The 15,500-nt window shown below is 38.9% G+C and overlaps 1 protein-coding gene across 1 annotated transcript; it reads right to left on the bottom strand.

Moving 5' to 3' along the window:
* Positions 1 to 424: 424 nt before the first annotated feature.
* Positions 425 to 14,324, bottom strand: eva1ab (eva-1 homolog A, regulator of programmed cell death b). The gene is made up of 4 exons (XM_042485519.2): positions 13,738 to 14,324; positions 5,011 to 5,183; positions 3,591 to 3,947; positions 425 to 2,398 (listed from the first exon to the last, which is right to left on the bottom strand). The coding sequence occupies exons 2-4, from the start codon at positions 5,111 to 5,113 to the stop codon at positions 2,286 to 2,288; spliced, it is 573 nt and encodes a 190-aa protein (XP_042341453.1). The 5' UTR covers positions 5,114 to 5,183; positions 13,738 to 14,324; the 3' UTR covers positions 425 to 2,285.
* Between the last annotated feature and the right edge of the window lie 1,176 nt (positions 14,325 to 15,500).

Here is a 15,500-nt window from a genome sequence, read left to right as displayed (position 1 = left end):
ACTATCTCCAAACATCTGTTTACAAACTCCAGCACAAAAGGTTAAAGGCTTAATTTGGATTCACCAATACAAAAGATTTTATTTTTACTGAGAACTAGAAAATGGTTTTAGGGCCAGATGGTGCCCTATCGAGAGCCAGATTTGGTCCGCAGGCCGTAAATTGAATATCACTACAATAGACCATTCATTGAGTTCCAGAGATTGTTACTGCAACAGCCTCTGGAAGGGACTGTGTTCACCCCTGACCTGGTCTACAGTCACAATGCTATTGCTAAGTTATAACTGGTCAAATTAAATATCTATTTTTAATGCAGTCAACAAAATCATTCTGTACCATCTGTTCTGGGCCATGACCACAATCCCTAATCTCACCTCACAGCAGATGAGACACAACATACCCAAAGAAACTAGAGTGCTGCTGAAGAAACGTGAGCCACAATATTTCATTTTATTACGGGACTTTGCTCAATAATATGTACAGAAAACAGCTTTCATAGATTCCTGGAATGAGAGTTTTGATTTTTTTTTTCAGCTCATTACCACATGAGCCAAAAAAAGAAAGGCAGCATGATCCTCTCACACATTAAACCAACCGACAGATTTTTTATTTTTGCATTGAGCATTTTTGCAAACCACAGATATTTGACATTTGTACATTATTTTATTTTGCAATGGATGCGCTGAAACTTGGGTTAGGTTTAGGGTTAGGGTCGTGAAGGTTTGGTTATGTTTAGACACAAAAACCAGTTGGTCATGGTCATAGGTGTATTACTGAACAGGCCTACAGGGCCCAAGCCCAGGGGCCCAAAGGTTCGGGAAGCCTCTGAGTCAGAGCCTCTGTGTGTTACTGTTATTAGTCTTGCATTTCATGTCAAAGGTTTAAGTCATCATTTAATAACAGAGCCCCAAAAGCCCCCCAAAAACTGAAGGAATAGCCTCAACATTCACTCTGAAGATGTCACAACAAACTATCTGTATTTTCTATTTTGTTTTCTAAAATGTTTGTTTTGTGAAATGTTGCAGTGTTTTCTGGAATGCTGTAGTGTTTTGGGAAAAGTTAATATGTTATCCAAAATGTTTAATTTTGGGAAATGCTGTTTTGTTTTCTGAAACGTTGTAGTGTTTAGGGAAATTTTGCAGTGCTTTGGGAAATGTTATTTTGTTTTGGGAAATGTTGTAGTGTTTTGGGAAATGTTAATTTGTTTTCCAAAATGATTTGTTTTGGGAAATTTTGTTTTGTTTCAGGAAATATTGTTTAGGGAAATGTAATGTTTCGGGAAATGTTCGTTTGTTTTGTTTTGGCAATTTTTTTTTGTTTTGTTTTCTGAAATATTGTTTTGTTTTAGGAAATGTTGTAGGGTTTTGACCCTCAGGGCCACCATATGGCTGGCATCTTGCCTCAGTGACACACCATCCACCGTCCCCTCCACCTCCCAGCCATGAAATCAGCTCATATAAAACGTTGCCTCAAAAATGTGGATGCGATACGTATGAAACGTAATGTAACCTATTTGTGGTTTGCAAAAATGTGCAGTCTGGCAACTGGGCTGCTCACATGATGACCAGCTGTCCACGTCCATGTGCAAAAACACCTGTAACTGATCAGCCTTCAGCCAACAGATGCAACCAACAGACTTCTACCTACATATTTTATCAGCCACCATCTGGGGATGCAGAATGACAGCAGTAAAAGCACCAGTATGTGTAAACGTTTCTTGGCACTGAGATAATGTCTCTCCCCATGTCATTCTTCTGTATCTTCTGTATCAAAAAAGGGTGAGCTGAGAAAAGTGCAACGACACAATATCACAATATTTGTAAGCACACACTCGCCTTTTCAAAACCTCATGTTTGTTTTATGTATCTCCATGTTTCTCAAAAGCACCTGTTAAAAATTTGTAAAGTCTTTTAACAGTCATAAAATCCCTTGTACAATTTTCACCAGCAGAGGTGTGGTTTCTGTTGGTCCGTTGGATCCCCACTTGTTGGCTTGTCGGGGCACAAGGACATTCTTCTTCCAAACACTTCAGTGTCACCTTGTTTTTTGGAGGAGTGAGGCATCACAACTCATATGTTTTCCTTGTTGTTTACAGAGTGGAGGGTACCGTGCTCCCGGCACTATGATCTGTGAGAGTCTCTTTGGTGCAGTGCAGACAGAGCTTCATCAGATCTGATGGTTTCTCTTCATTTCATCCAGTGTTTTTTCAGATGTTTATTCACCTTTATCCGCCTGCTCGCCTGTCAGGCTTCATGTCCCTCTGACTTTCTGCCTATCTGACTGTGCGTCAGTAATATCTGTTGAGACTTTGAGTGACTGTACTGATGTCTGGTTGTCCGTTCATCCAGATCTCTCTGAGAATCCTTTCCCGTTCTTCTAGCCGCTGGGCCCGGTCCAGCTCTGACGATACACACACACACATACACACACACGCACACAGGATTAAAGCACGCCTATACACTGTCCATTCAAATAACCATCAAATTTCACATCACTGTTGAGAAGACTATTAAAGAAAGATATGAGCATGTGCGTCTGTGTCTACAGATAAACTGTCTGTGAGTGACTAGGCCTGCGCATAAAGGTGCACTGACACATAGTCTCTCTCTTAATAAGTCTATTTCATCTTTAAATACCTGTATAAAACACTTAGCAGCCCCTCCATAATGAGCTGCATTGGAAAAACACAGAGTTTTAAACTTAAAGTCCTTTATTCAGTGTTATCAATAGTTTAAATCACGTGAATCTATTTGTTTTGGAGAGAAAGAGACCTCTATGCATAAACTGGCTCCTGAAAATAACTTTCCATACATCTGGATCTTCGGTTATCAGAGACAAAAGGTGAGCACACATTGGCAGGTGGTGGGCTGGCAACATATTTATGGTGACCCGAAGAAACACCGTTTGTTTGTTTGTTTTTGATGTGAAACTGATTTATTGGTGTTTTTCCTGGTTTAAATCATTTGCTCCTTTGGCTTTGAAGAGAAGGAAACCTCTGTGGATAATCCAGCTCCTGCTCCTCCTACACTGAAGGAATCCTAACTGAGAGTTCACGCTTGGCACGTGGGAGCAGTTTCAGCTGGTTGCACTCTGCAATCCTCACCACTAGATGCCACTAAATCCTACACACTGCTCCTTTACCATATTTTGTTTATGTAAAAGTACCACACCATATAAATATTTAGTTACAAGTAAACATCATAAGGCAGTTAAATGGCGTCTTTCAGATTATCATATTATATTGTTATTGTTACTGAATCATTAGGCTACTGGTAAAGCTTAAAAAAAAATCTTAATGTTTAAAGTAACTTTATCTGTCAAATAAATACAGTGGAGTAAAAAGTACAATATTTGCCACAAAAATGTAAAGAAGTAGAAGAAAAAAATCGCATAAAATGGAAATAAACTAAAGTGCAAGTTCCTTAAAAATGTACTATTCTGCTTTATCATCACGGCATTTGTCAATTATTGAGTGAATATAATCTATTGCATGTGCTTCCTACATGAGATATATTGATGACTTTTTTAATATTTGGTTTTAATGGTCTTCATATGACTCCTCATATGTTTGTGTTGTGTCTGTGAGAAATACCCTCAGCTGATGTGAACATGGTGGCGTGCAGCAGAGCTCTCTCGAAGCGTCTGCGTCTCCGTGCTGACAGGTCAGATGTGTCATCCCAGTCCTCTGATTCGCTGTCCCCAGCGGGCCCCGTCCCTCCAGAGGCAACAACAGCAGTGCTGTCTGGATTACTGTCGGTGGGCTGATGGAGGGGACAGCTAGGATGGCGACGGGGATGATGCCTGGTCCTGTGGCGATGGTGAGGATGCTTACTGTTGCCATAGTGACAGTCTGCTCGACAGTGTATCTGGAAGACGATGGCGCAGAGTGTGACAAGGAGGCCGATACAGACACCACCCAGAAACACCAAGGCTGTTCTCTCGGGTTGGTCTAAGAGACAAAGAGGATTAAAAAATGATGAAAAGTTTCAATGAATCATATTATTTATCAGTTAAAAGCCCCCCTCTACTAAAAGATGACACCAGATGTTTGTGCACTTCTCTAAGATCTGAGATTCAGAACAGGCAAGTTAGATTAGATATGTCACTAAGCCAAAGCCAACTGCTGTCTAATACTGGAGACATCGAAATGTAGGAGACAAAAGGGGATGATGCGCAGCAAAAAGCCACAGGCTGAAATCAAATGTGGGCTGCTGCAAAGGCCTCAGCCCACACGCTCCACCAGGGGAGCCAGAGGTCACCCCACCACAGTTCGTTTTCAGTGGAAGCCAATGACATAAGCCACAATCTGATGCCTAACTCTTGTCGCTGCCGACAGTATGACGTGCTACAAACAAAAGCTGAGCTGGCCTCAACTTTTTTCAGCACTCCAAAGATGCAGTAAAGCGTCAATCAATCATATTTCTTTGTTTCTAGCGATAGTACTGCAATTCTCCGAGACCACCTAGCTGCAGACACACAAACCTCCATAAGCACACGCGCAGTAAGATCTCCGTCACACTACGTGGGTTTCCATTACAGATTTGTGCAAAACTTAAGCAATATTTTCTAAATGTCAATGAAAAACAATTGTGAGATGACTGCATTTCCATTGAGTGATGTTATGCGACTTTAGCAAGACCGTTTGTCCTCTTCCCATATCTGTTTACTTATGACCCCTCAGATTTGTTATGCAAACCCATCAGGGCCCCAACCCCAATGTTGGAAACCAGTGTTCTAAATTATGGCCTGGTCAGCCAAACTCTCTTCTATTTTTTTATTTATTTATTTTTCAACTTGTAGTCAGGTACAATTTTTCAAAAGAAAAAAATTAGAGAAGGGGTTTGCCCACCCCTCCAATTTATTTTGTGTCCCCATCCTCAGGGTGGGATCATTGCCTTTTGGAAATCCATGAGGTGCCTAAAATACTGAGCTCTTTACTCCATTGATCTTATTGAAGACTATAAAGATGATCACACACAGTCACACATGACAGTTTTGATGAATGGACTTACCAGCAATGAAGGTGTAAGCTGCCAGTATGTTGCTAAGCAATGCCATCTCCTGGGAGACCACCTTCACCTCCATTTCTGGGCTTCCTGTCGTGGGAGCGCTCATGATTTCACCACCAGTTGAGCTTATTCTGTTGTCCTGAAGATGTTAGTGAAGTTCATACTTCATGACTCCTCTATTGTTGGTTTGAGGGGAGGAGGACAGAGGACAGAGGTAAGAAAAGACAAGGAAAAAGACAGAGAAAGTGAGAGAAGGGTGAGAGGGAAAACAATGGAGAAGCATTCACAAATCATTGCTTTTCCTTAACCCTTTGAAACTTGAGCAAATTGGCCTGATTTATTTAAAACATGAGAGAAGGCTATGAGAACTTTAATAAGAAATGGCCCCAAAACTTACCCTTCATAAATCTACTTGAAATTAGCAAAACGACAACAAAAACCCCCACATAAAATGACTTTTAAAAATGCTAAAACAAAAACAAACAAACAAACAAACATTAATAATACTAATATTTCTTATGTTACCTAAATTTAAATCTATAATATCAGGATTATGATTTTGAGATTTGGGTCATTTTCTTGTCACCTTGTAATATTTTGATGTATTTAATTATTTATTTATTTTACAATTTGGAGGACATGTCATTGACTACCAAGTCACTGATTGCCCTCTTTCTATGTTTTTGAAAAAAAAAATCCCATTTCAAATGTTTAAACACTTGGGAAAGACATTTGAAGGCTATGCAAGAAAACTGATGCCCATCCAAGTTTTAAAGGGTTAAAGGTCCCATATTATGCTCATTTTCAGGTTCATACCTGTATTTGGGGTTTCTACTAGAACACGTTTACATGCTTTAATGAAAAAACAAAACAAAACAAAACAAAAAACATAATTTTTCTCATACTGTTTGTCTGAATATACCCTTATTTATAGCGCCCATCTCTTTAAGCTCCCCTCCCGAAAAAGTCCAGTCTGCTCTGATTGGTCAGTTGACTCGTAGGACGACTCATGAAGCAACAATATATTTCGAGCTGGGATGAAAATGTGTTGTGATAATGAGTTTGCATTAACAGCGAGTTATGATAACTTACCCTGAATACATGACCTTACCACAGTGACTGTTTATTTCTACATTCTTATACTAAAAAGATCAAACAAGTAACGCTAAAATGTCAGTGATCCTGTTACTCTGTGATTTGGGACTCACAGTCTGTGTTATTCATGTGAACCAGCCGTGCTTATTAAAATGATTCAGGCTGTGTTGAAATATTGTGTTGCATTTTCAGAGATATGCTCCTGGATAAAAGGCATCCCCAATCATTTCTATTTATCCAGAACTGAAAGATGTTATCATACAGAGAGAAGATGAGTTAATTGTGATATAATTATAATACTTTGGAAACTTGGACACCTTACACCCTAATCTGCACATCATCTCTCACTTTCCCCCTCTTTATCGACATGCCTGAGCTGTTTGCCTGCAGGGTTTAAGAGAAATGACAACCAAGGAATAAACTGAGGGGCTTTCCCCTGCAGTCACATGCCAATATTTAAATTTAAGATTGCACACATAGTATCAACACACAAACACACAAACTTGAATGCACTCATGTATAGTAGAACAAATACTACATATACACACATACACACACACACACAAACACACTATCCAGTGCAGAGGAAAAAAAATAACATCAAGTTAAAAAGTTGAATTTAAGGAGCATTTCTGGAAATAAAGGAAAATAAAAATGGACATAACCAGAATGGAAAATGAGCAATGAAGTGATACTTGTAGTTGTTATCTAAGTAACTTTTGAAAAGTATATCTTTTTCAAATCCTTTGTAATGCACTATTATGATGTATGAATTAGGATTTATCAAAGTTTACTGAAATTACTCTGTTGTTTCTGTATTTACATAAATTCAGTTCAATTTCCATAATTAGGATTTATTTTATTTATTTATTACATTATTGGTTTTATCAGCAGGGAGGGGATTGCTGTACTATATTACTGTACGAACAAGATAATAACTTTTTTTTTGATAATTAACATGTTTGCATGAATTAAAAAAGAAAAAAAAACACATCTTGGGGCTTTAGGGGTGCCATACTTTGTAGTTTAGTTTTTGGTTAACCACAATAACCCTCAGTATACACAATGCAGGTAAAGTTTGTCTCTGGAGGGAACCACTAGGGGGCAACAATCAGCCGTCAGCCAACTTCCTGTCTGTAGGTTGTAAATAAAAACACAGATCAACATGTGTCTGACCTTGCTGGTGGACACAGACACACTCACACACTCATCATAGATGTGGTGTTGCTCTAACAGATAAGTTCATGTCGCATACTCAGCAAAGTCTTGCATGAACACAAATAATTTACGAGATATTTTAAAATAACAGTGCTGTTGGAGGGTCTTGTCCTGTAATCTTTGCCCACTTTCAGAGATCTAAACGCTCACTAACTGTTAATGTCTTGGGAGCTAAAAAGAAATCACAATTAAGGAACTGCTATGAGTGAGTTGCTTTTCATTGTTTGGGTAAACTGATTTCCAATTAAATAGTACAACTTTGAGGTAAAAGTGTTGACTTTTAGTGTTCACATCCGTACAGGACAAACAGTGTAGGCACTACACTTGTAGGCATTTTCCTCTTGGAGTATATACATGAAAAGGGCTACAGATAAGAAAGAAAAAAAAACAATGATTACAGTCATCATCAAGTCCTAAAATATCAAGATAAATATTTTAAGCATCTTGTCCAGCTCTCACTCGGCCATAATGAGCTGAAAATGAGACATGGATGCAGTATAACATTTGCTGTGAGCCTGGAAGTTTTGCGTGCTTGTTTCAGAGATAAGTATAGAGTATATCAATAAATGCCACACACCTTACCAACACTAGTTTGCCAATCTAGAGTAGAAATAGAAACAAATGCAGTATTGTGACTAGACATGTAGACACACACCCAGACTGGAATTCCCCCCACACACTCAGTCACTCCTTCAGTGTGTGTGTGTGTGTGTGTGTGTGTGTGTGTTACTTATTGATGGCTCTGATACTAAATATACAGCGTCTTTAATTGCACAGACCGTGATGGTAGAGAGATCAGGGGAGATGTCAGAGGGGAAGTGGGTAGAAAGAACAGAGCTGACGTGCTGGAGAAGATCCAGGAAGATCCTTCCTCCTCTGAAATTAGAGGAGGACTGAGAGGGAAACAAGAGGAGCGAGAAAAGAGAGGAGACTCCGCTGAGTCTGCTCTTCTTTCTTAACTTCTTCCTAACCTGATCTGATCAGCTTAAAGGCTCCACAGAGACGTCAATGAAAAAGCTCTGATTGTGATTTTATTTTATGAAACACTTGTTTTGTTTTGTTTTGCTTCACTTTACAAGAGATTCAATATTTCAAAAATATCCTCTTTTAAAGACTTGGGTCAAAGGTCAGCTGCTATCTTACAAGTGATCATGACAAAAATATATAAATCAGTGGTTCAGGACAAGATGGTTAACAAGTTGTAAAATCTGATGATTTACTTTAACTCAAACTGTTTGAGGAAACTGATTGCCTTAAACCATTTCACTTTATTAGGTGTAGCAAAAACATTTGATTTGAGTCCAAGTAACTCAAGTACTTATTGTTAAGGTAACTTAAGTAATTAATATCACTAATTTTGTTCAATTAATTGAACTTAAATCTATGAAGTATTGTGCACTAAGATGTGGCATTTCACCAAAGTTATTAAACATGAGTTAAAGAATTTATGTGAATTAAGTAAGATTAACTTAAATCTATCTTCTTTAAACAAATGTTACACCTTAAGTTTAATTTATTTCCACCAAAGCAAATCATCTTTAAATATTAGTTGTGAAAACTTGCTGCTACTCAATACAACAACTGAATTTGAGGAGGATTTAGTGTTAGTGTTTAATGTAAACCTTTACTTCTTTTATCAAGATGTGCTGTTGGGTTTGAAAGGAAAAAAAGAAAATATACATTTCTGCTATATATTTGTTTTTTACTTGTGGCAGCTACTTTGAAAGCAAAGCATTGCAAGTTCACACTGGAAGAAGTTAAACTACGGCAAAGCTAAAGGGAGAAATCTAGTTTAACAAAACCTACTTAGAAAGAGCAGTTCAAACTACTTTGTAGGAAATAATCAAGCTGATGATGTACATGTGATTTGAAATTATAACAAAATACAGTACCAAAAAAGTTACAATACAGCAAAAAGTACCACTCAATTCCCAGTAAGAATGTGTACATGGGGCCCATGTGGGTAAAATATGGGTTGAAAAATGGGCCCTATATGAGACTGTCCACTAGTACCATAATGGCTCAATGCCACTTGCACACATGGATGGGTTTACTCATGTGGGCCCACGATAAGATGCCCACTTTGATACCCAGTAAGCACAAGCATAACCCATGTGGCGCCCACTGGGGTAAACGCACCCAATTGGGGAATTGGTATTGTGTCATAATAGAAACAGTGGAAAATCCCATACAGGGCCCATTTTTCAGCCCATTAACTGCACACATGGGCCCTACGTACAAACACTGGCTGGGTTGAGATTTTGCCCACTACACAATTAAATACCCCATATTCATGAGAAAGTGTGGGAATGCCAGCTTTGGTTTTGTTTATTATGTTCATCAGATGCTAAGAAGCTAAGAAGATGCTAAAATAGCATGCAGTAACTTCTCTGAACATGTTTTAATACATAGCAATAAGCAATACTTATGACTAACTGTGGTCAAAAGGGTTTAATTAACCGTTTGAAACCAGTAGCAACATGGGGAAAACGCAATGAGCAACTTGGTAATAAATGTTTCACAAATGAAATTAGTGGATTAAGGACTATATAACTATCATAATTACATATTCAAACTTATGTTACAAAGTTATTATAATTTTTAAGCACTTTTTCTGGGTCATTTTAAATTTTCATTTTTATTTATCTATTTTCTTGGGAGTGAGAGAGTGGGGGAGTCATACACATCCTATGTCCAGGTTCCCCCTAGACTTGAGACATAACAGTTTATTTATTCATTTTTTAAAAATGTATTTTTACTAATTTTCAATTTTCCAATTTTCTTGTGTGTTTTTTTTTTTTTTTTTTGTTAATTGCCTTTGTCCCATGTTTTTTCTCCGGTGTGTTTTGTTATCCTTGGACAGAGCCTGGCTATTTGTGTCCCCCTGTTTCCTGTCTTTAAGCTAAGCTAAGCAGCTGCAGGTAGTAGCTTCACATTTACCATATAGACATGACAGTGATATCTGTCTCCTTATATGACTTTATACTTCTCTCGTCGAATAAATAGCAAATGTTTTTTTTAGAGAGACAGACAGGCAGATCAACAGAGTGAGATAAACTGTAAAAATCCTCTCATGCGTGGTGTGATCGTCAGTGTAAACAGCCCCTGTTGTCTAGACTGTTGGACAGAGCAGCTGTGGCTGCAGGCCAAGTGTCTTATGCACCAATGTCTTTACATAAGTGATGTTCAGCTGCCTGATAATAAATCATGGCGTGACTCTTCACCACACTAACCTGTTGAGACACAATGAATTTTTTCCTTCTCCAAGTTCTCTGCTTGTACTTGTTCATAAGTGTAGTAAAAACGTATTTACATCTTAAAGCAAAGTAGTTTTTATTTTCTAAGAAACCAAGCATGAGTCATGCACTGCTAAATGAAATAACGTGCTGGTGATACTGAACTATGAATTACTTGTGATAGCATGGTGACATCCTTTTTTCTTTTTTTTTTTTTTGCCATAACAAACAGTAACCCAAATTGACGAATCCAACAGACAGAGAGAGAGAGAGTAAGAGCAAGCACAGGAGAGAGAAGGGCAGTCACGTCCTGCAGCATTTACACACAACATCACAAAATGACCCTGACAGTCGGTGGATTTAGAACTGCTCCGAGGTTGTGTTGTGTTTGGTTGTGTTATGTTTCACTGCGATGTCATGCGATCTGTTGTGTTGTTTTACTCTTGCACTTGCTGCATTGCCTTTTGACTGTTTTGTTAGTTTTGTAACATAATCACAGGCCCGCGGTGTATTTTTATGTAAATGAGCATGTGGATGAGACATAAATGTATATTGCATGTTTCCACAACATGCAGATTTGTTCTTCAGTTTTCACTAAAGGGTCAAGAGTGCTGTGCTTTCTGATTCAGTTTTTACAGCAGAAAACATCCTCAAAAATTAGGCCAGTTTGATCTTCTCTGAGAGCATCATCCATTTTTTATTTGTTCGAGCTTAAACTTCTGCCATGTCTTTAAAGCCACACAGCATGACAGAAACACACGCAGGTTTTAGCTTCTTTATACTTCTGCTCTGTCTTCATTTTCTAAGGATTGTGTTTTCGTGATATGATACATTTACAGTTGTTTGTCATGAAACCTGGTCCGTCTTCATGGAGTAATTAGGCCTGCTTTCAATCATTAATAAAAGGTTTAGCGGAGAGAAAAGCTCATAAACACCGGATGAAAACACATTCACATGTGATGAGATGTGTTTAAAGCTGTCAGCTGGGAAATTATAACAGGATTATGAAATTAAAAAAGCTCTGCAAAAGAAGAAAATCAATGTCCGTGTCCTTTTAACCCCGCTGCGCTCAGTGTTTGTAATCTCATAACTGGATTACATCGACAGAGCTTCATTCAATTTGGAAGAAGAGATGTAAAAGTTTAGGATGAGAATATTACAAAATGTTGGAGAAGAATGTTTTGCCGAGGGGCTTCACACATTTTTGGAGTAATTATAGTCATGCTTCAAGCACACTCCACAGATTTAAAATTGTCACTCACATGTGCAGATACTGCTGAACTCAAGTGTTACAGTTTCACAGATAAAGAGAATAAAAGTAATTTAGGACACTTTCATTTATCTTTGAAAATGCTTAGAGGGGATTGTAAATGTTTGGAGGATTTTCAGTGTTGGTGAACTCTGAGCGATGATAAATATAAACTCTCTTATCTTTAACTGTTACACAAGACTGAAACTACAATGAGTGACAGTGGCTCATTTACATGATCCACTGTGAGAGGAGCAAGCTTTTAATTGCCGGACAAGCTGATGCAGGCAGATTTATTTCTGGAGCATTTTTAATTCAGTCAGTCGAACCACATCACGCAACGTCACTTCTCATACTTTGTCAAAGTTTTCATACATTTGTAAGATGGGAGCAAAGACAGATTTTTAACTCAGATATGGGTATGTGCACTTTGGGTAGCCTGTCCTATACAATAAAGGCACAAAAAGACCCTATTAAATAAATGTGCAACGTGCAGATCCTGTGACAATGGTGACATCATGGCCGCACCTCACGCATCTGTGCGGTGTTCTTGTACGGTGTGTCATTACGAAGTTACACCACCAACTACTGGCCTGGCGTGCATACTACAACGAATTCAGTTGTTTTTGCAGCTCAGCGTACACAAGGATCATTCCCACATTATTATCATATGAATGCAGTTGTTTTTTTTTAAACGCAAAGCCATTTCCGTCTTTAGTAGGGCCGTTCTCGTCTAAACGTGGCCCGTTCACTGAAGCACAGAGCAGGTTAGGACATCTTCACCAGGAAACCCTGAAACAGCCACTTGCTTGCTCATTTAAATCGTGTCCAGTTAAGAGGAGGTTTTAGACTGTATAGCTTTTAGTGATCTGTACCAACAGGAGTAAACGTTTTAACATGTTAAATAGTGAGCTTTAGAGGAGTTATGAAGTGGATTTTGTTAAATTTGGACAGAACCAGGCTAAGCCATCAGCGTCTACCATGAACTCCCTGCATGGAAATTAAAATAATAATAATAATAATAATAATAATAATGATAATGATAATAATAATAATAATATCAGACTTACATAGCACTTTTAAGAGTCCTTAAAGGTGCAAATTGTGGAACTGTTCTTTTAAAAAATGGTTTAAAGCACCAAATGCATCAGGTTTTTACAATTCAAAGTTTTTAGCCACAGAAAAGAATAATAAATTGACATTCATCAGCTTTCTTGGTGCATATTGAATAATCCAATGTGTTTCTTTCTGCTCCATGACCAAAGTCTGGATCCAACATGCAGTAAGTATAACGATACTTTTCCATCCTCGTCTTTTCACAGACACTGATCTTCCTCTCACTTTTCCTCTCTATGTGTGCAGCCTGGTCAGACTCTTATGTGGCACAATAGCTCTGTTTTTCTCCATGTGGTTAAGATGACTATTTGGTTCTTATGTGTGCTTCAGCCGAGCTCACGCTGTACTCCAGCAAACACACACACACACACACAAGAAATACACAGACACACTTCACACACACATCGTCCACGTGCACTCATCACACTTTAAGCGTATTTCTCCCTCTGTGTGCGTGTGTAATGCTAATGCAATGTGACACTGGCCTTTCCCTCCGCTGCTGCACCGTTACTATCTAACATGACCTACAGAAGAGAAGAGACAGAGACACAGACAGTATGGACATAGATTTAGAAAAGATAAAATAAAAGAGAGAAAGAATTGGAGCAGGAGAAAGAGAAGATAGTGAAGAGGGAGACAGAATAATGTGTGGAGGGGGAGAAAGTAATCTAGAGACTCCCTACAGCAAACTACACTTGACATCATCAACATCATTGCGATCATCGACAGAGACAACAACAGAAAGTATCAGCAGCAGCAGCATCAACATGTGCAGCTCTCATCTCACGCACATGCAGTCACACTGTTTATTCTTACCTTTTATTAATGCCAAGATCCCATCTGGAGTGTGTTTACTCCTCTCCCCTCCTCTCCTCCCCTCTTCTCCTCTTCTCTCCTTCCTCCTCCTCTCTGTACTCCTCTCTGCTCTGGTCCTCTCCTCTCTCTGCTCTGTACTCCTCTACTCTCTCCTCCCCTTTCCCCTCATCCCCTCTCTTACTGTCTCCTCTCTGCTCTTTCCCTCAAAGAAGAAAAACACAAACAGTATAATTATATGAATAAATCCTCTGCATCCTCCAGACAGACCGACGCACCCAAATCCTCCTCTCCTCTTCACTTTCTTATGTTGATAAAAATCAAAATTTTCGGTCATTCTCTCCCTTCAGCTCTGTCTCTGATGCCGCAGGAGGGATGTTGCTCTGACTGTTTTGCAGAGTGGAGTTTTCCGATATCCCATTTTATTTTTTCCAGGTTATTTTCCAGACAGAGAGACAGAGGTCAGGTCCTCAGGGCAGAAATGTGACATGAAAGACCCCGACAGGTCAGCCAAATCCCTCTCTTCTCTCTCTGCCAAATGTCTGCATCCCTTTCTCTCCCTCTCTCACACACACTCACTCACTCTCACACACACACACACACACACACACACACACTTGAACAAGGGCACACAGTCACACTCGGGCACATAGTTGTAAATGCAGAATCGCAGCCTCTGCCCTCCTGGTTTCTCTCTCTTTCGTTCAAGCAGAAAGCTAAACAGCAAGAGAGGGCAGAAAAGAGTGCAGGGAAAGAGAGAGAGAGGGACAGCGTGACATAGTGCCTTACAAAAAAAAATCACATGCGAAAGAGATCTGACAGAAATGAAAATAGATTTCATGGGTGATGCTGAAATATGACCTACCACATGTGAAATATCTGAAAATCACATGTGGATTTATCAATGTATCACTTATGAAACAGTGTTCAACTTATAATAAGCATATATTTATTAGAGATGCACCACTTTTAAGATTCTGTGCCGATACCGAGCGTCGACCTCCGAGGATGATAAATGAAGCCAATGTGGAAGTGCAATTAAAAAAATGGCCACTTGAGGCTGGCTCCAAGTCAATCTACCAATGGCAGTCAACAAGATGAATATCTGCCAACAACGATGTTCAGCTGATAAATCAGTGCATCCCTAAGCTGAGCTACAAAGTGCTTTACACACAACAAATATTAAAAACAAATATATAGGAATTAGACTAGTGAAACAAACATGAGATAAAAATCTAAAGTTTTGAGGTGTGAAACAAGATGCCAATAAATCAGAAAAAAAGACTGTTGATCATTGTTAAAGAGTATTGTTATGCACATTTCATTCAGATGTGTTGAGAAATTCACCTTCTAGTGTTCACACACAGACACTTGCTGCTTTATTTGTGCTCAGACCTTATAAATGTGTGTGTGTTTGCATATCTGTGTGTGTGTGTGTGTGTGTGTGTGTGTGTGTGTGTGGGTGGGTGTGTGCGTGCTTGACTGAATTTTGCGGAAGCATGGGAATGGTGTTTCAGAGCTAAATCAACAATTTTCTTTAAATAACCTTATATCAGATACCGTTTATGAAATTTTTATCAGCCAACCTGTCATCTTGGCAGGTTATTTTCGTGCTGATGTTACGCAACGGGAAACGCCTGAGAAATCCTCCTGCTGCTGGTCGGGTGCTGACTGAGTTATCCAGGTCAACAGCTCTTAACAGGTATTTGAAGAAAAAACACCAAACTTTGCTTTTAGGTGAAATATGTGTGAGTGCTTTTATCCCT

This window comes from Plectropomus leopardus, chromosome 1, assembly GCF_026936395.1.
Source record: "Plectropomus leopardus strain MGB_pleo_1.0 chromosome 1, ASM2693639v1, whole genome shotgun sequence".
Lineage (NCBI taxonomy): Eukaryota > Metazoa > Chordata > Actinopteri > Perciformes > Serranidae > Plectropomus > Plectropomus leopardus.
The sequence above is the reverse complement of the archived record's forward strand: the minus strand, read 5'-3'. Positions and strand labels throughout refer to the sequence as shown.

Coding starts and splice junctions, on each gene's coding strand:
- eva1ab (XM_042485519.2), bottom strand. CDS start 5,113: ATGAGCGCTCCCACGACAGGAAGCCCAGAAATGGAGGTGAAGGTGGTC. Junction 3,948..5,010: donor AGCTTACACCTTCATTGCTG/GTAAGTCCATTC, acceptor TTTGTCTCTTAG/ACCAACCCGAGAGAACAGCC. Junction 2,399..3,590: donor CATGTTCACATCAGCTGAGG/GTATTTCTCACA, acceptor GTGTATCGTCAG/AGCTGGACCGGGCCCAGCGG.